The sequence below is a fragment of the Ascaphus truei genome, chromosome 4 (genome assembly GCF_040206685.1).
Source record: "Ascaphus truei isolate aAscTru1 chromosome 4, aAscTru1.hap1, whole genome shotgun sequence".
Taxonomy (NCBI): domain Eukaryota; kingdom Metazoa; phylum Chordata; class Amphibia; order Anura; family Ascaphidae; genus Ascaphus; species Ascaphus truei.
In genome coordinates, this window is record NC_134486.1 from 111108209 (window position 1) to 111129991 (window position 21783).

The 21783-nt window shown below is 40.2% G+C and overlaps 1 protein-coding gene across 2 annotated transcripts in view; it reads right to left on the reverse strand.

The window, feature by feature from the left end:
- DHX57 (DExH-box helicase 57) overlaps positions 1 to 21783 on the reverse strand; it is a 51832-nt gene that overhangs the window by 16724 nt on the left and 13325 nt on the right. For both annotated transcript variants that reach the window (XM_075596421.1, XM_075596420.1), the window contains exons 4-14: positions 17709 to 17906; positions 11568 to 12400; positions 10115 to 10329; positions 9540 to 9661; positions 9055 to 9250; positions 8068 to 8192; positions 7833 to 7966; positions 6843 to 6897; positions 3907 to 4124; positions 2789 to 2905; positions 1028 to 1124 (exon numbers count right to left, since the gene is read on the reverse strand). In XM_075596421.1, the coding sequence (XP_075452536.1) occupies positions 1028 to 1124; positions 2789 to 2905; positions 3907 to 4124; positions 6843 to 6897; positions 7833 to 7966; positions 8068 to 8192; positions 9055 to 9250; positions 9540 to 9661; positions 10115 to 10329; positions 11568 to 12400; positions 17709 to 17906 (2310 nt within the window). The remainder of the gene's footprint in view (positions 1 to 1027; positions 1125 to 2788; positions 2906 to 3906; positions 4125 to 6842; positions 6898 to 7832; positions 7967 to 8067; positions 8193 to 9054; positions 9251 to 9539; positions 9662 to 10114; positions 10330 to 11567; positions 12401 to 17708; positions 17907 to 21783) is intronic.

Consider the following 21783-nt stretch of genomic DNA (forward strand, 5'->3'; position numbering starts at 1 on the left):
TTCTTGTTAGCTCGGATATAGTCCATTCTAGATTCCTTTGGGTAAATTCCATGACCATTTTCTATTTGGATTCTGCCTGAAAAATGAATGATATAGAAGTTCTCACATTCTGGAATTCTACCAATCTGTATCCACCATTATTCACGTGTGCCAGAAACATACTTACCAACTGATGGTTCGTCTTTCTGTTAGCCAATCTTTGCATTAAAATCTCCCATAATAATATGTAGGTTTAATTTTTCTTTGTGGTTAACTTGGTTCATTTCATGGTTGAAGTCTTCCACTGTATATTGCCTGTGGTACTTAATGTTGGGGTATACACTTGGATAATTTAACTCTTATATTTCTTTGTCAACTGAATGATTGTGGTTGCTCTTTCTGATGAACTTTCATGGACCACTGTTGTTTTTCCATTTCTGGTTAATGATTAGGCCTACCCCACTGATTCCTCCATTGGTTGTACCTCTAATATAATAGGGTTGCATTTTGAGGTCATTGAGATCCTTCGTCTTTTCTTCTTATTTCATGACGGCCCCAAAATATCCCATTTCATCTTTTGAAGTTCGTCCTCCAGCTCTTGCAGTGCTGCCTCACTGAAGAGAGTCTGGCAGTTGTAGGTAGCCAGACAATTACAGTTTTTGGTTAAAATCCGGGGACTCTTGGCACCCTCTCTGCCTACATCCTGAACGCGGCCAAGCCCTATCTAACTTCTGAAGACCATTGCTTTTCAGTATCTTTCATATATGGGGGTTGAGAGCTGAATTGCTATGCCGGCTTCACTTGCATGTTGGGCAGTACCTCCCCCACTTTAGCCAGATATATAGTTCATGCTTTAATAGAATAGTTGAACCTACCAGCACCTAAACATCTTCTTGAACACCAGTTGCCACATTCCCACCACTTTGAGGAAGGGGGATAAGGATTTGAGGAGTGTAATAAAAATTGACTGCAGGTCCTCTCCTGGCTGTTGTTGATTATTGTAACAAAGTTTGGAGGTACAGTATAGCCAGTTTTTAGTCGAACTTACCGCTTATTACGTCTGTTACTGAAAAAGGAATTTGATTGGAGCTGCTCATAGAGAGTCTTAATTTCTGCCAGGCCAGGCAAAAATACTAACACAGCACCTGGAAACAGAGGGTGTTACCATAATTTTTACTGTGTTATCAGACATGCTAAACTCAGCTGTGCACTTGAAATTATTGGCATCTGCTCTAACGGGCGGCTGCCCACATTAGGACTGTCTTCATTCTTTTACCTGTTAGTACTAAAGTTGATACATTGTTAGTGTTAACGCAGCAAACTCCCTACATTTTTTTTTATTCGTAATAGAACCAGGAGAGGCCTCCAGTCTTAAACTGTGCTATTCTAAACCCTCCAGTCTTAAACTGCGCTATTCTAAACCCTCCAGTCTTAAACTGTGCTATTCTAAACCCTCCAATCTTAAACTGTGCTATTCTAAACCCTCCAGTCTTAAACTGTGCTATTCTATACCCTCCAGTCTTAAACTGTGCTATTCTATACCCTCCAGTCTTAAACTGTGCTATTCTAAACCCTCCAGTCTTAAACTGTGCTATTCTAAACCCTCCAGTCTTAAACTGTGCTATTCTAAACCCTCCAGTCTTAAACTGTGCTATTCTAAACGGAGTTCCCAAGAAATGTTATTTTTTTACTTTAGCGTTCTTTGATTTCCTTTTGGGAAATAAAAATGGCCACACTTCTGCAGGTCAATAGGTTACCTGCAACTTCATCAGGGCTTCACATTGCCCTGGTGGCCATATTGATTGGCCATATTGATTTTTTCTGTTTGATTTTCCTGGCAAATGGAAAGGTACAGTTCTCAGAAACTGGTGGGTGCCTTGATATGAGAATATTACTGTTTAGCTCTGGCTTTTCCCCGGTTCTGATTCCAAATAAAGCAAAAACCTTTTCAAACTGCGTGCCTGTTATAACATCCAAAAGTAAACAGTTCTCCTAAGCAAATGACCCCCTGCTTCTGGAGATACATACCTCCGTGGGGGGGTGCCGGTAGCCGCTGCGTTTGAGCTAGCTGGGGTTTAAAGTTCAACACTGCCGTGTCATGCTGGTCAATAGGAAGCCAAACCGGATGACGTCACTGCTTCCTATGCTTCCTATTGGTCCGCAGGGCGTGGGAGCTTTGAAACGCCACCATTACATGAACCCTGGTAGCGGAGCAGAGTGGCTATCGGCATCCCTTACGTAGGTATCTCCTGAAGCAGGGGTCCCAGGAGCTGAAATCAGTGGGTTTCTGCTCCGGAGACCCCCTGCTTCAATCCAATGTAAAAAGAATACAAATAAAAAAGGCATGGATTGCCACTTTAAAGGGGAGACTTATGAGGTTTTAAAGGCGGTTCTAACAGTATAATTTCATCTCTAAAGGACAATCACGTTAGTCCAGTTGAAGATATCAGAATTTGCACAGAATAAAAACATTTCTCTATGAACAGTACACCTACAAAAACTTTCAGACAATAAAGTAATAAAGAGAGTTACTAAGTATATGCGCTTTTTAAAAAGGTGGAATGTTTTGGAGAAAACACCGGAAATAAACCACAGTCCATAGAAGAAAATGTAAGCCTTTTGTACAGTATACACCTTCAATGCAGAAAAAGTGTTTAAACGGGAAGAAAAAAAAAAAAAGATATCTGTACAGCACATAAAAGGATCTTATAAAAGGCAACATCAATAAAAAAATATATATATTTGTAATGATATCACAGATTACACTTTTAATCTTTGCTTATTCCCCCAGTGTCAAACAAATACTTACCTGGTGGGTACGAGTGATCTCCACTCACGATCCATTCTAGTAAAGCCTCGATTAACTCCAGATTAATTTTGTCCAAATCCATGGCAGAAATTGCTTTAAGAGCGGCTTTATTGAACCCTGTGGGGGTTGGGGGGGGGGGAAGAGACAAAAATGCAGGCATAAAAACATGAGGGCGATACACTGTATAATATGTAAATACAATGTGATATTTTACTTCTACTATTTATACTACATGCCTCCTGCTCTCTTCTTGAGACTGTCTGCTCTTTGTCTCCCGCATTTCTACTCTTCTGTCCCACCTGAAACTTCTCTCAAACATCGCCCCTACCTCTGAAACACACTTTCCCTCACGTCAAGCTCTCCCCATCCGAAAGGCTCAGCTGAAAAGTCTCCTTTACAAGGAAGCAGTTCCATAGGTTGGAAAACTGATATAGTTAGCTACTGCACACGCACTTGACCTATAAAAAGTGCACTTTTATGTACTTCGTTTGTCTGTGTCTGTCTCCCAACACTCCAGTTAGATTGCAAGACCCTTGGGTCAGTTACTCCTACCCTCAATGTTTACTTTTATGTACTATGAACTTTTTTTGCATGATTCCTCCCTCCTCCTCGAATATTATTTTTTTACGTGCTGGGTACATGTGCAGGGTACATGTGCTGGGTACATGTGCTGTGCAACTAAATATACAACACAAGTAACAATCCCCTCTATTTTTGTCTCTCATTTTTTGAACCACTTCGTTCTGTGCTGCTGAACCAAGCTGGGAAAACGTAAGTATATATTTGCAGAACCCCCCCAAAAGTGGTCAGGAAGATGGCATAGTCTAGTGGTAACGTCACTGTAAAGATCATGGGAATTTACACAAAACCACTATTAAGAGATATTTACATTCTTGCCTTAACCATTTTCCTGCCAGAAAAAACAGCAACAGGCACCGAAAAGATTACATTATAAAGAGACCTTTATAAATGGTTGAAAAGGGGGTTGTATGGAAGAGAGCTTTCACTTTGCTGGACCTCTCGTTTACAGTATGTTGTCAAGTGTGAGAACATTTCATAATTTGTCCATTTCTTATTACACAGTATCCTCCCCATCTCCTCTACTAAACAGAAGTTACCATTGTAGCGAGTGGAGAGTTCCTTAAAACTCAGCTGCTGGTCTGGTACAGAGTCCTTCACAACCCTGGAGTCGTTGAGTTGTAAGGAAGACTGTAGGTCTTGCTCTAATTCTGCTAATACATCTCCATAGCTCTTTCCTTTCTTCCCTCTACCAAAGTCCTGTCCGGAGGAATGCTTTGAGGAACGGTGATACGGACTGCCATCTTCTAACACATACCTGAGTGGAGATACAGGACAATATGATCTGGAGGTGATTTAAACACGTAGCTTTGCAATGAGTAACTATACAGAGCATTTCTATATTAAGAAATGATAAAAAAAAAACTAATAAAATTAGACTGTAGCTGAAAGATGTGAAAGGTTTAAAATCAAAAGAGGAAAACTGCTTACATTGTAAAACATGAAATGATGCTTTTTAGTAATCTTGTTTTCATAAGAATCGAAGGTTCTTTGAATGCTCTAACACTTCATTGAAGCCTATCTTTAATACACCAAAAGATGAGGCTTGTGAGGTCTCAAAGCTCATTTACAAATACTATGAAGAAGCAATGTCGGTCTATTAAAAAGTCAAACCAAGCCATTGTTGTTTCTTCTCTTCTTTTTTTGTTTTTTTACAGAATTGAAGCAGGGTATCGGTCATCACAGCTGAACCCGATTAATTTCACCCCCAGGGACCTCTGCTTCTGGAGGTGCTTACATCTCTAGTGGGTGCCGGTAGCCACTCTAGGGTCCACCATATGGCCGATTTTCAAATCTCCCAAGCCCTGTAGGCCAAAAAGAAGCCTTGACATCATCCGGTGCGGCTTCCTATTGGCCCATGTGACCAGGGGCTTTAAACTTTTGCAGAGAGATTCCAGTACCCCATCCGGAGGCAAGTATCTCTGGAAGCAGGGGGTCCATGGAGCGAAAATGAACGGGGTTCCACTCCGGAGACACCCTGCTTCAATCCTGTATTACGGAAAAGAAAACACTTGGAGATTGCTCCTTTAAAACGCATTACATACTGCAACAAATCTTCAGGACCACTTACAAGAAATTCATACTAACATAGCAACATAATAAACTAGGTTGGAAAGAAACAGATGTCCATCGAGTTCAACCTTGGTTAAATTGTAACTGGGTTAGTTACTCATGCTAGATCATCATCTTCAGCCTTTGTTGATCCACTGCTGGTTGAAGGCCTCCCCAATGATCTTCCAGGTAGTGCCTCTCTTTCCCACTTATCTCTTACAAAATGTATGATTTAATCTTCCCATCTGACTTTTGATGTCCCTTGGAAATTCAGTCCATAATGTTCAACTATATTTTTGCACACTTAGAGAATTCTAGAAATTATACTAATTATTGATAGTATTACTTCAAATAGCACATACAATTATATATACACTTTATGCGCAGTACAGCGATGAGTTAATTGTTTTGAGTTTTTTTAACTTATTTTTTACAATCCATAGTTTAAACATATTACTTTTGGTCATCGTATTGGTCTTTTGATGTCCCTTGGAATCCATTCGAGTACCATCTCTGTCCAAAAATGGTCATGTCTTCTTGCAATTTCAGGCACACTGCCATTTTAATTTCTTCACCCATGTGATGATGTCACAGACTTTTGTTTGGTCTCGAAACCATTCATTCTTTTTCCTGTCTGTCTCTTTAGGTAATACCCAGCATACATCTCTCCATACTTCTTTAAGTTGCCTGAAGCTTCTGAGTTATCTTCGCATTTAGATCCAAGTTTCAGATCCTCTACGCAAGCACAGGCAGGATACACTAGTCTGACACTTTCCTTTTGAGGCGTAATGGAAGGTTCCCTTGTAAAATGTTCTTATTTCTTCCAAAAATGCACTCCGCCCCATCGTCATTCTCCTATTGATTTCATTCAAAAGTTTCCCATCTATGGATACTTGCTGGCCACGTTATACATAGTTTTTGACTTCTAGTTCGATTCCATTTAGTTTGGTCTTTGAACAGTTGATACATTTGTTGAACATCACTTTGGTTTTGCCCACCTTCCTACTTTCTTTGGCAAGTTCTCTGATTTGTTGCAAGTCTTCTGGACTTGTGGCAAAAATAACAATGTAATCTGTAAATTGTAAGTGACTCAAGTAATCACTGTTTATTTGAATTCCCCTTTCTTGCAAATGTAATGTCCTCAACAAAGTGTTGCTGTGAAAAGCTTTGGTAACATGATCACTCATACCAACACAAACTATAATATTTATTTGCCAAGGTGTCCCTGCTGTGGACATACATACACCCATACAGGCATTCCCCGCATTAACGTAAGTAATGGGTTCAGAGCATGTATGTAAAGCGAAAATGTACTTAAAGTGAAGCACTGCCTTTTTTCCACTTATTGATGCATGTACTGTACTGCAATCGTCATATACGTGCAGAACTGATGTAAATAACGCATTTGTAACAGGCTATATATTCTCCCCGCTTGCGCACAGCTTCGGTACAGGTAGGGAGCCGGTATTGCTGTTCAGGAGGTGCTGACAGGCGCATGCGTGAGCTGCCGTTTACCTATTGGGCGATATGTCCTTACTCGCGAGTGTACTTAAAGTGCGTGTCCTTAAACCGGGGTATGCCTGTACATACATACATACATAAGTATTGTGTGATACCTTTTTTATTTGGACTAACAATTTATGTCATAGGACAAGCTTTCGAGAGTTCTCCGCTCTTCCTGCACTATAGCAACTGGACTAACACGGCTATTTCCGTTATATATATATATATATATATATATATATATAAAATTAATTCTGAGGAAGGCAAACAAACTTGCATGGGTCTCAAAATAGGACAACATGTGGCTCTTCTATACTCAATCATTCTTCTGCATAGCATTAGTCACATAAGAAAGGTGACCTCAAAATTTTAAGGCAGAGCTTTTATCCAAAAGTCACATAAAAAGTTATATGCTTCTTACCTAGTTTTGGCAATAGCATCTTCTAGGAAATATTGATCAACAGGGAAAGTACGACCTTAAAGTATAAAAAAATAAAACACGTGAAATGAACCACATTTATAGGCCCATAATGGTAAGCAAAAGTAAAATTACTTTAAAGGATGACTGAATATTTCTAAGAAAGCCGATTACATTGATAAGTTATATCTGTATTAGAATGTAGGCTCAAATTGGAAAAAGTAGATCTGCATTCTCCTTGGGAGTTAGAAATAATAATAATACATCTTGCCATTTGTGTTGTTTGTGGTACTGGAACTTTAAATGTATTTAAATGCATCGTTAATGGTCTTGGATGTTTTCTCTTCACCGTTGTAAGAATTAAGGGAAAGACACCAGACAGATGTTGTTTGTTCAAAATATAACAAAATTATTTCTTTCTAAACAGATCTTTCCGTATATAAATATATTAAAAAAATTTTTTTTTTCAGGATACTATACACGGTGTAGGCTATATAGCGGTCATTCAACACTGAATTAATCGAAGTGTAAATACATTTCTAGGGAAAAGGAGGAACCTGTTGCGCTCCATCTACTACTTGTCAAGGAAGTCCAATGCATAAACTGCAGTAATGATGTCACAGAGAACAGTGACATCATTACTACACAGACAGGAACCAATTACACTGTGGAGCCCATTGCAACCTTGTATTTGCGGTCAGGTAGAAGCCGTGCAAAATGCTCAAGTTAATTGCTTGTTGGACACCTTTACTGCACAGAGATGAACCAATTAACTACCTTTATCCTACAGGTAAGAGTAATTTAACATGGTTTCATTATTATTAATGGATTAGACACCTTTAGAGGCTCTCTCATTTACAGACATAAGTGGGTTAGACACTTGTAACAAACTGCTACAAAGTAATCAGCTTGCCAGACAGTAACTGGTTACTTAATAAATGCAGCAATACAACCCCTCTGTCAAAATGGGTAATAGAGGCCACATCGTCTCACCTGGGATATGTACAACTGGGCAACTATTGAAGTACTGAGAGAAAAGCTCAGCGTTCAGGGTGGCGCTCATCAGAATAATACGCAGATCTGGTCTCTGAACCATGACGTCTTTCAAAACCAGCAGCAGGAAGTCACTAGGATAAATAAAATAAAAAATGGAGCAAAGATTATTAGCGTTTCTGTTATAGGTACGCAAGAACAGTATAATGTAATGAATACTTTGTAATGTAACTACCTTTCTTCCGTCCGCTCGTGAACTTCATCGACAATGACGTGAGTGACACCGTGCAGAGCGGTATCTCCTTCTAGCCGTCTCAGGAGCACGCCGGTAGTGCAGTACAGCAGTCTGGTCGCTGCTGACTGGAAGATCAGGGAATTCATTGGATCATTCTAGAACGTTTAACCCCTATCCTTCGTTTCTACTTTGTTGGTCTCACTAGCAGCGAAAAAAACTTAGGTTCATTCCTACATCTACTGACATTGCAATCCAAGGCAACCGCTGCTTAGTGCAACACCTTAAATCTAACATGTGTAATGGCGGTTTCATCATTGAACTTCATTATATTATCTTTGCAAACCTAAGCCCAAACACACCTGTGGAACACACAATATGCCAAAAGCCGTAAAGGAAGAAGGCAATCCCAAAGATGCAGTATTCAGAGGGGAGATATAAAGCAGCTCATTGGATTTGGTCATGGAAGCGTCATCATAGAACACAGTTTTGCATCATTAATTGTGGAAAATTCCTAGATCTTTTCATAATGAACACGTGATTAGGACAAGAAAACAAAAGCATCATTTTGTAGTTCTCGTGACTACTTTAGAGGCCAAACTAGGAGTTCTGACATGATTGCACCATTAACACCTTTGTTAACGAACGGACTGTGCAAGGTTCAGGCAGCCAAGGGTTACAGGATGTGTATCAGTATTTTGCTGTTGCTTTTCTGTGTGTTATCACAACCACAGAAGTTTTCAAAGTATTCTGAGATTGCATGCTCTCTGGGGAAGGGATTCCTTTCTTCTATAGTTGGTGCATTTTCATATGTATGGTGATATAATTGCCTTGTCTGCAGTGGCTGGCACAATGTACACACAAATACACTGAGGAGTCTGACAGTATCACATACCATGGGTAACCTTTTGTAAAAATAATGCCCCTTTTAGCATACAGTGTCCGACTCGTGTTCTTTCCTGTGCACACAGAAATAAACATGCCACTGACCTTGACACTCTCCAGTCTTATCTGGTATCCCACGGAGATCCCAACTCGCTCTGCTCTCTCCTTGGCCACGCGCTCAGCCACAGAAATGGCGGAGATTCTACGAGGCTGTGTGCATACGATGTTGCACACTTTCTCAGGAGGCCCATGCAATGAAGCATCCAGTATAAACTGTGGAATCTGTGTGGTCTTACCACACCTGTAGGAACACAGTGAATCAAGTCAGGAACCCACAACATTATATTAAAGCTGGCGCTGAAAGTGTGATGGTAATACGAATTATGTTGAATATGCACTTTCAAGACTTCACAAGTCTTATTTGCAAACTTAAAATAGCTTGCAAAGAACTTCATCTGCTCTACCAAACTGGATTTTGTAATGGCAGATTAGCAAATGGGAGGGAGATCATGACACAAAATGTCTCTTTGGCTCTAGCCAGACTATGGGACGTTAATGTGCAACAGGCTGTGAGAACATTCCGTGCTTACCCAGTCATTCCACTCACAACCAGAACCTGGTGCTTCATCAGCAGCTGCAGGATTGTGTCTTCCTTCTGCCATGCTGGAAGGTTTTGCCTGTCTTGCAGCATTGACTGGTAGCTTCTGGTAGACTAAAGAAGAAAAGCAACACTGATGAATCAAGACACACAAACACACACACACACACAATGTGGCTCAAAAAACACTAATTGTACTGTACCCGATTTTACACCGAACAACATTTAACATTATGTAAAAAGCTGTTCTAAGCATATTTTAGAGAGATTTACACAATATTTATGCTTAGAAAGGTTTCCTAAAATAAATCCAGTTTTCTTTAAACAGAAAGAGGACCCATAAATGTGTCAGTAAAAAAGTAGCGTCACAGGGGCTGAAAATTATATATAAAAAGAAAAAGGTGCGTCTCCGTAGTCCCTAGTACCACCATACTTTGAGCACTGGTATAGATAGAAGATTTATTTTATTAGGTAGAACAGATGCTCTAATGCAATATCTATTAATTTTTGTTAACTAAACAGTTTCCCAGAGACTCTGGACCTCCGTCAGGACGGCAGATGGGGTACCTGCTTGGCATGGAAGTGTCGGCAGATTTTGGCATTCTCTGCATGTATGGCTTTGGGTGCCCAGTTGTACTTCCTGGAAAGCTTTTTCTTCAGGTGTGCATAGCTCTCATTTTCAACCACGATGGCTTCCGACTCCAGGTCATCGAGATCCTCATCATCATCCAGATCGTTAAGTCTACTGGTCTCTGGTATGGCCGGTTTCTGCCCGTTTTTTGCTAGGGATAGGAAAACATTAAAAGCCATTTGTGACTTTCAGTGTCACTTAAAATGAAGGTTAGTGGCAGAGGAACTAAAGCTACTTTGGTCAATAAGAACATTGGTAAAGAGAACCCTAATGCTTAGCAATAAATCTGAGCAGTTACTTTGTAGAAGACCTGCCTTCGATCAATAAAACAAACACACACCTCTGACTGGTAAATACAATAAAGAAAAGTAGGCTTTTGGTAGCTTGCACATAGTTTTAAGTTTAAAGAAGTAGAGAAAATTCACAATAGCATTATTTATTTTGACCTGCAAATACCTTGACCATAAAAGCAGCAATCCGCCAGGGATATTTTTGTTTTCAATATATATAAAAATAGCACAGGGTACCTCCCAGCTTCCAAGAAAATGACCATGATAGTTGCTGGTGACAGGACTACCTCTGGGGAAACAATATGGCTGTTTAACACTCCTAGAATATGCGGGCCAATAGGAAGCCACATCATCATCTGTTGTGGTTTCCTATTGGTGAAACAGCAGAGACAATACTGCATTCTTCATGAGACACTGGCAACTATGATGGGATTAATCTCATCAACCGGGGGATCTTCACAGCTGAAAACAGCATGGTTCAGCTCAGGAGCGCCCCCTGACTTTTATAAAAAAATAAAGGAATTGAGGATTTTCCTGGGATTGCCGCTTTACTTTTTTTGCATAACCAACACATGTGCAGACCCTCAAAGCTTTGAATTCAATTCCACTATTGTCCTTTTTCAATTCCCCCGAGTTAAAAAGCCTGCAATCACACCAGTGTGGCCCCGAATAGACAGGCCCGACACTATACTCACTTACATGTGTTTAGATCATGCATAATCAGCAGAGATTTGGGCCAAAAGATGCAACACAGAATAGAAAAATAATGTGTATGATTAATTAGGAAACAAAATAGTTAATATGGGTACTTCATTTCTTTGAGGGTCTGGTTATAGTCATTGGATTGCATTATATTTATTTTTAAGGTCACATACCAGCTGCAAAACTTATTAGGGTGATGTAGTGCAGTTATAATAGCCATGCTGTTCTTACAGAAGTGTAGGATTTGTCACAAGCTGAGAAACATTTTCATGGACCAACCACAGAGCTCTACATAGATGCAGATAGTGTGTACGTAGCATTGCATAAGAGATCTGTTTCGACAGCTCTGCACAAACTAATATATAATAGAGAAAATATGCTCTCAAATTTTACCTACCTTCTGATAAGCGAATTGGAACAGATGGTCTGTCTGGAGCGACTGGCTTATGGATAGTGATTGGAGGGTTTTTCTTCGTTTCAGAAGATGTCGTTAGGAGTAGAGGCGGTGGGTTGCTATATTTGTGATGGGTGTTGCCAAGTAATGTAACCATTTTGTCTTCATCTTCCAAGCACGCCAAAAAGGAGTACACTGCCGGCTCTTTGGTTTGTGCAATGGTAAGAGCCATCTCATAGAGGTACTCAGTGATGTTTAGGCGGCAACCCATTGGGAGGTTCTCATTGACTGAATGAAATGCTACCAGTGGCGCTTGGTAAGGGTACTTGCTGCCCTTTGGAAATCTAATTTCAAGTTCATATAGGTAATTGTTGTCTCCGTTGGCAATGAGATGAGACTCGTCCTTCAAGGTCTGAGCTTGTTTTGGGGCATCATGCTTAAACCGGCATTTTGAGCCAAACCGACAGGTCTCTCCTTTCAAGACGAACTTGCAGAGGTTCTTAGGGATCTGTTTAGCTAGATCTTTGGCACTGTCCCTCTGCCTGGGCTTCTGCAGCCTATTTGTCAGATAGTCCAGATCCAGCCCCATGGTCCATACTCTGTCCGGGATTCGCTCGATGAATTTCTCTCCACAGATTGAGCTGAGGACAAAGGCCTCTTCCTGCCTGCGCTCTACACACTCCTCCGTGCTGACGTCAGATGCTGCCCTTGGAGTTTTTGTCTGGATGCCAAAAGTTTCCGAAAAACACTGTTGCAGCAAATACTCCAGAGACATCCCCACATCACTGTCATGGGACCTCAGAGCTGTCACACAGCGCTCTCTGTCAAAACCATACCTGCAAAAAAGAAGAGAAATAAAATGCATCTGCAATCACCGATATGCACTTTAGCTCATAATTACCAAATGGCTCTGTTCCATAAGGGGGGGGGGGGTAGAGGAGGGAGGTCCATAGAGCTGTTAATAGTAATTAGGCATTAAGGTGCACCACTATGTGGGCTTTCATAACAGATTTTTCCATTTCCTTGAGATCGTTAACACTACACCATGTCCCATCGCTCTCTAGGACACGCATGTTAACTCCACCGGTCTAGTCCACTTCACACTCGCAGCGCTGGAGTTTGCAAGCTGTTATCTCTGCATACTCATGCTCCATCCTGCTCATTTACCCCCTGGATGATCAACTACATTAAACCCTTGCGCTTCCAAAGCGGCCTTTGCAATGCATTGTGGGCCCATCTGCCAGCAAAAGGGTTAAAATGAGGTTTCCCAAGGGGCAAACAGAGTCAAATATTCACTACCCTTTATATTTCATAGGTTTCCCCACAAACTGAAAAGTGAAAAACAAATATATCAAAAAGTGGCGCTCAAAAATTATATAAACAAATGTGATAAATTGTGATACTTAATACAAACATGAAAGGATGCTGCTTAACCCAGTGTGAGGTCGTTCTCTCGATCCCGTGGACAGTGCAGGGGTGAAGATCATCGGGAAGCGCAAAATCATGTAAAACAGAAGAAAATTCCCTGATGGTGCAGTATTGTGATATACATAAAATAGTTAAAATAATTAAAATGAATCAAATTAACCGTTACAACAAGATTAACCCCTAAATAAACTTAGCTAATCACATATCTTAAAAGACACAGTAATGCAGTTTATCTAGTGGAGAAAAAGAGAGGCATGTTAGAATCATTTACAAGAAAGGTTTTATATCGAACTCAAGGTTTAAACCCTGGGGGGAAACGGTTTTAAGCTCGAACATCCAGAATGATTCCCTCTTAATTAAATTCAAGTCTCTATTGCCCCCCCTCCAATAGGGCAAAACCTGCTCTATGGCTTTAAATGAGAAGCTAGCAGGATTGGAGCTGTGTGTCAATAAAAAGTGATTTGAAACACTATGGGTTGTGAGTTTGCGTTTTATATTACCCAGATGTTCTAATATACGCGTTCTGAGCGGGCGTATGGTCTTACCAACATATTGTAAGCCACACTCACATTCCGCAAGGTAAATGACATAACTGGATCTACAGTTCAAGTGCTGTTTAATGTTATAAGATTTTTGTGTTACATTAGATTTGAAACTGTGTACTTCTTTGGAACTATGCTGGCAGGCAGTGCACAATTTACATTCATAGAATCCTTTGGGGGGATCTAGCCACGTGTGCTTTTTGGCTTTAGTATTTCTTAGGGCACTCGGGGACAGGAAATTTTTAATATTTGGTGCTCTCCTATAAATCATTTTTACTTTGTCCGCCAAATGTTCCCCCAAAATGGGATCATTTCTAAGTATCGGCCAATGGTTGTTAAGAATTTTATTAATCTTACTGGCATCCTTATTGTATTGGGTAATAAAAGGCACTTGTATAGTGTCATTCTCTACAGGTTTTTTTGGGGCAGGTATGAGCATGGATTCCCTCGGGGTATTTTTAGTTCTAGCTAGTGCTCGATCGACTACATCCCTCTTATAATGTCTCTCTCTAAACCTTTTAGATAGAACTGTGGATTGCTCCTCAAATATATGATTGTCTGTGCAGTTACGCTTGAGTCTGCGATACTGCCCGTATGGGATATTTTCAATCCACTTATTGAGGTGGCAGCTTGATTGTAAAATATAATTATTTGCGTCCACCTCTTTGAAATAGTTTTTTGTCTTAATAAGACCATTTTCCAAATAAATACAAAGGTCTAGGAAGTTGACAGAGGTACTACTAATTGTGGATGTAAATCTCAGATTATACTCATTGTCATAGTTTTCTACTTCCTACCAAAGATACATAAAAATCGCACACACCCCCCAGGACGGCCTATAATTTCTGGCATTGGGTCTTTGACGGCCAACCTGTCAGAGTTTGTGGATAGCTATTTACAGGGAATAGTTAAAAAAACAGAAATCCTATTTGAAAGATACGAATGATGTAATTCTGATGCTGAGAGAGATAGAATGGCAGGACAACTTCATATTGGTGACAACAGATGTGACGGCTCTGTACACATCTATCAAACATGACGATGGATGTAGAGCCGCCAGGCATTTTTTGGAAAAAGAAGGGATATTTCCCACAATACAAGTGGATTTTTTAGTGGACTGCATAAAGTTTATCCTAAGTAAGAACTTCTTTTGGTTCAATGAGGTTTTTTATTTGCAACTCTGTGGGACCGCCATGGGGACCAAATTTGCGCCCAGCTATGCCAATCTATTGATGGCCATGTGGGAGGATCAATTCATATGGTCTTGGCCGGGGCTGGACGCAAATTTGGTCACATGGCGGAGATACATAGATGATATCATCTTTGTATGGAAGGGCACTGTAAAAGATTTGGATGTGTTCCTCTTGTATTTAGATGACAATGAGTATAATCTGAGATTTACATCCACAATTAGTAGTACCTCTGTCAACTTCCTAGACCTTTGTATTTATTTGGAAAATGGTCTTATTAAGACAAAAAACTATTTCAAAGAGGTGGACGCAAATAATTATATTTTACAATCAAGCTGCCACCTCAATAAGTGGATTGAAAATATCCCATACGGGCAGTATCGCAGACTCAAGCGTAACTGCACAGACAATCATATATTTGAGGAGCAATCCACAGTTCTATCTAAAAGGTTTAGAGAGAGACATTATAAGAGGGATGTAGTCGATCGAGCACTAGCTAGAACTAAAAACACCCCGAGGGAATCCATGCTCATACCTGCCCCAAAAAAACCTGTAGAGAATGACACTATACAAGTGCCTTTTATTACCCAATACAATAAGGATGCCAGTAAGATTAATAAAATTCTTACCAACCATTGGCCGATACTTAGAAATGATCCCATTTTGGGGGAACATTTGGCGGACAAAGTAAAAATGATTTATAGGAGAGCACCAAATATTAAAAATTTCCTGTCCCCGAGTGCCCTAAGAAATACTAAAGCCAAAAAGCACACGTGGCTAGATCCCCCCAAAGGATTCTATGAATGTAAATTGTGCACTGCCTGCCAGCATAGTTCCAAAGAAGTACACAGTTTCAAATCTAATGTAACACAAAAATCTTATAACATTAAACAGCACTTGAACTGTAGATCCAGTTATGTCATTTACCTTGCGGAATGTGAGTGTGGCTTACAATATGTTGGTAAGACCATACGCCCGCTCAGAACGCGTATATTAGAACATCTGGGTAATATAAAACGCAAACTCACAACCCATAGTGTTTCAAATCACTTTTTATTGACACACAGCTCCAATCCTGCTAGCTTCTCATTTAAAGCCATAGAGCAGGTTTTGCCCCATTGGAGGGGGGGCAATAGAGACTTGAATTTAATTAAGAGGGAATCATTCTGGATGTTCGAGCTTAAAACCGTTTCCCCCCAGGGTTTAAACCTTGAGTTCGATATAAAACCTTTCTTGTAAATGATTCTAACATGCCTCTCTTTTTCTCCACTAGATAAACTGCATTACTGTGTCTTTTAAGATATGTGATTAGCTAAGTTTATTTAGGGGTTAATCTTGTTGTAACGGTTAATTTGATTCATTTTAATTATTTTAACTATTTTATGTATATCACTTAATTTTAAAAGATTATTTTATTACAATCAGTTTTTGGAAGACTCATGTATGTCTGACATGAGTCTTATAACTATTGTCTGTTCACATCTGTAGTCTCTTTTTTAATTACGCATCACGATTACCATATTTAATTGTAAACCAATGGGATTCGAGCGTAGCGTATATAATCCTCTTAGAACCTGTCAGCCATACACTCCTGAAGAAACCGCAATACGGAGAAACGCGTAGAGTGAGGCTGACGAGAGAAAACTCCCACAGGATCGGAGTCCCCCAAAGCAGATGACGTCACTTCCGGTTTCCGGTTTGGGTGAGACGCACCGGTGACACGCACGCCCGCCGAGGCAGAGGGGGGACTAAGAGAGCAGCTTATACTTTGCTGAGATCCGACCTGTGTGATCTAAACGCTTATTACCTTTTTATACCATGTGAGTGCATTGCACATACACTTACTTTTAAAGAGATTTTTGTACAGTCTGCACTATGTCCGTGTTTATGTTATTCATTTAAGGTCTCCAGCACTTACTATTCCACTTACCTGTCTGACGGTCCAACGGGCTGCCACTCAAAAAGAAACCTTTATGGGAACATTGCTCACTCTACACTTGTGAGTATTTAGCACACTGCACCTTGATATTTATTTTTATATCAATCACAATACTGCACCATCAGGGAATTTTCTTCCCCACAAACTGCCTTTGCTTCCAAGCTGTTATTTTATCTATTTAGCCGATGGCCTAAAATAACAGGGAGTACAGGAGGAGATCTTAAGACTTCACTTTCCAGATTTAATCTGCACATTTTGTAACACATTCTGAAGTGCAGTTAAAGCACTGCTAGTTAAGGAAGGAGGTAAACAAAGGTTTCCTCTTCCAAATTAGGGTTACATTATCTGAGATATTATTACACATCTGAATTTCAGCGGCTAATAAAGTCATCAAGTGTATTGGGACATTAAAAGTTGGAATTGGGCAGACAAAAGTTTTAATTATTTAGTGAAGTTAAGGTCACAAAAAAAAATAGCGATTTAAAATTCATAGAAACATTCAATACAAAATAAATATGAACTACCATATATTACATTGTTCTTCCGTGTGCATTTAAACTACTGCAATTTAGGAAAGAACCAACAAAGCGATATGTTCCCAGTTCTGGAGAAAAGATCAGCTCCTTTCAAACGGCCGAGACTAAAATCGTCTCCAGCTTTGGGAAGTGGCTTCACAACCTATTGACGTAGGGCTCACCTACATACAGACTGTAACATGGGACATCACACAGATGCGGATGCTAGTCCCTTAATTGTAGCCCATATACGGAATTAACAATGCAACATGAAATAGTCCAATACAGTATGCAGTTGCAAAGAATATAGAAAGAGGGTCTTCCACTGCCAGATAGTCCAGTACTTATGCAATAATGACAGCAACACACTTCTTCCACTCCTCTTACAAGACCATACAGAAGACCAAATAAAGAGAAATTTGTGAACAAGCATTTTACCAGAAACCGCACCAATGCTTTCAAAATCTACAGTCGCTCAATTGAAGCCATGCGTAGAATTTATTATTACAATTGATTACAAGAGAACTAACCTGGAAAGCTTTCCTACGGCAAAAGGGGATATGACCGATTCTGATAGCAACTGGGCAGAGGGTTCTGGAGAGAGTTTGCCCGTTGAGTGTAAGGTATCAGGAATTGAGGACCAATAGTTAAAGCCTCCATCTTCATCATGGTCATCATCCTCATAACATGGATCATCATATTCATCTTCTAACTCGGATCCCACATCCCTATGATAGAACAGGGTGAGAATATAGTTAGTAAGTACAGCTGTGCAAAACATTTTACAGTCAATGTGCAGTCCAACAGAACATTAAACTGAACCAAGGGATATGGGATATGTTTATTATATTCAAAAAAATTTGGTTGATGCATTTTTAATCAGACCAGTTCTGAGCTGACCCACCCCAATATATTTGCCAGATTGACTGAAGATATTGGGGTTGTCAGGGCAGGAACAGCAATGCTTGGGGAGACCTATTCCTCTAGCAGCCGGGGGACTCTGGATACTCAGAGACCAAGGCAGGTTGTGGTGGTAAAGGACTCAATCATTAGAAAGATAGATAAGGCAATCTGTTGCTGTGACCACATGAACCAAACAATGTGGTCACCAACGTGCTCGGGTTCAGCACATTGCAGATCGAGTAGATAAGATTGTTGGGAGAAACAAAAGATTTCACCAGCAACAAAGGAAACGGTTCATTACAGTAACGGCAATTAAAATGTAGAATTCATTACCCATGGAGACTGTGATGGCAAATGCAATTTATATCTGTCAGAAAAGGTTATATATCTTGTTAGAACGGAAAGGTATACAAGGATATATACCCCCCCCAAAAAAACATTTTTTATTTCATTATTTGGAGTCATGAACAAAATGTAATTTCCCCCTTATGAGGCACCATTGGAGAATGTTTCCCTGGGTTTTTTTTTGTTTACCTTCCTCTGGATCAATATACTGTAAATACAAATATAGGATAAGTATCTGTCATCTAATTTTGAACAGGCTGAACTCGTGCGACATGTCTTTCAACCTCCTATGTAAGAATACACATTCTCAAATAATTTGTTAAAGTCTAAATATTTTCCCCTGGTTTCATTTACATGAGCTCTGAATTAGGGGCGGAGAGTGTCAATCTTTTACTGCACCAATAAGTAGCTGCTTCTTCTGAGCACCAAGTTCATGCACAGAATAAAGACAGATCAGAACAGTAAAATCCAGCCTAAGATTTAAAATACAAACACAAGGAGAGGAAAAGGGGAAGTGGAGGGGGAAGGAATACCCTCGCTACTGCTTGCTGGATGTGGCTATGTGGAGGTGCTACTATCAGGGGTAATGTCAAATAGAAAAAACAGAGAGAGGTAGAACCCCAAGGAGAGCACTCTACCAATGTGTAGCCAAAATGTATCAGAACCTAGTAAGGTGGGTGAGTAATGAATTAATTAAAACCAGAAACTTTAATTGAGTCTTAACTCTAAATATAAAATAATATGGGGAACACTATAGGTCAAGTAATATACTAATGATAGCCAGTGTACAGTGAATTAATATTAAAAATGAGCAAAGCAGACCACAATAAACTCTGTACTGTAAACCCAGAGTCTGGGATATGGCCGCACGATAACACTAGTGGTGTAGAGTAGATCCAAAGGATGGTTATAGGTCAAAACAGGTAACGGTAAGTGTCTAGTTTGTACTATGTCGTATGGCATAAATCAGCATGTCGATATCAACGCTGACTGTAGCAGTATACAGGTATAGCTGGTTACTTGTACAGGTTAGTGGTATTGTACCTATATCAGTAACACAGCACACAGAATCAGTTATCTGTGTAAATAATGCCAAAAGCCGTGCCTGTTGGTGGTGGATCTCTATGTACAAAAGCCACTTGATGTTAGTATGGTGCGTGAGTATTGTACACACAAGTTAGTGGTATTGTACCTATATCGCTAGCACAGCCCACAGAGTCAGTTATCTGTGTAAACAATGCCAAAAAGCCGTGCCTGTTTATGGTGGTTCTCTGTAAGTATAAGCCACCTGGTGTTAGTGCGGTGCGTGAGTGTTGTACACACACATACACGTAGCAGTATACAGGTATAGCTGGTTACTTGTACAGGTTGGTGGTGTTGTACCTATATCAGTAACACAGCACACAGAGTCAGTTTATCTGTGTAATTAATGCCAAAAGCCATGCCTGTTGGTGGTGGATCTCTATGTACAAAAACCACTGATGTTAGTATGGTGCGTGAGTATTGTACACACAAGTTAGTGGTATTGTGCCTATATCGGTAACACAGCCCACAGAGTCAGTTATCTGTGTAAACAATGCCAAAAGCCGTGCCTGTTCATGGTGGTTCTCTATATGTATAAGCCACTTGGTGTTAGTGCGGTGCGTGAGTGTTGTACACACACATACACACCATATCAGTGTCAGTATTAATCTAAAACAGTGCACAAGTAGTGCCTGTTAACATGGATTGTGGTAGATTCGCGAAATTCATACACTCACACACGTCAGAGAATATATTGACTGAATCAGTATTAATCTAAAACAGTGCACAAGTAGTGCCTGTTAACATGGAGTGGAATCACACAATGCTTTGCTCATAACACACCAGACATACCTCCTATGTGGGGGGCTGGGCGCCTTTGGCAGCATGCCAGGAGCTCTCTAGTATCAGCCTCGGTGCGTCTGGTGATAGCTAAAAGTTAAGTTGATACCATCGGTAGCACAGCCATGCAGCTGAAGCTACTGGGTGCAGGAGGCGCTCCGACCGCCAGCGCATATCCCGCCCCTTTGACGCGATGACGTCATAACCTGCCGACGTACGTGCCGTACGTTTCACTCGTACTGCTTTCTCAAGTCAATATATTCTCTGACATGTGTGTGAGTGTATGAATTTCGTATGAACACTCACGCACCGCACTAACACCAAGTGGCTTATACATATAGAGAACCACCATGAACAGGCAAGGCTTTTGGCATTGTTTACACAGATAACTGACTCTGTGGGCTGTGTTACCGATATAGGCACAATACCACTAACTTGTGTGTACAATACTCACGCACCATACTAACATCAGTGGTTTTTGTACATAGAGATCCACCACCAACAGGCATGGCTTTTGGCATTAATTACACAGATAAACTGACTCTGTGTGCTGTGTTACTGATATAGGTACAACACCACCAACCTGTACAAGTAACCAGCTATACCTGTATACTGCTACGTGTATGTGTGTGTACAACACTCACGCACCGCACTAACACCAGGTGGCTTATACTTACAGAGAACCACCATAAACAGGCACGGCTTTTTGGCATTGTTTACACAGATAACTGACTCTGTGGGCTGTGCTAGCGATATAGGTACAATACCACTAACTTGTGTGTGCAATACTCACGCACCATACTAACATCAAGTGGCTTTTGGACATAGAGATCCACCACCAACAGGCACGGCTTTTGGCATTATTTACACAGATAACTGATTCTGTGTGCTGTGTTACTGATATAGGTACAATACCACTAACCTGTACAAGTAACCAGCTATACCTGTATACTGCTACAGTCAGCGTTGATATCGACATGCTGATTTATGCCATACGACATAGTACAAACTAGACACTTACCGTTACCTGTTTTGACCTATAACCATCCTTTGGATCTACTCTACACCACTAGTGTTATCGTGCGGCCATATCCCAGACTCTGGGTTTACAGTACAGAGTTTATTGTGGTCTGCTTTGCTCATTTTTAATATTAATTCACTGTACACTGGCTATCATTAGTATATTACTTGACCTATACTGTTCCCCATATTATTTTATATTTAGAGTTAAGACTCAATTAAAGTTTCTGGTTTTAATTAATTCATTACTCACCCACCTTACTAGGTTCTGATACATTTTGGCTACACATTGGTAGAGTGCTCTCCTTGGGGTTCTACCTCTCTCTGTTTTTTCTAAGATTTAAAATACAATGTTTATAAACAGGTCTTACATATACTTTTCATTAAATATTTTAAAGACTTCTATGTGTCTGATTTTGCTTTTAAAAAGGCAACAGCGACCTTTAAAACAAAGAGGAAAAACCGTCACGACAG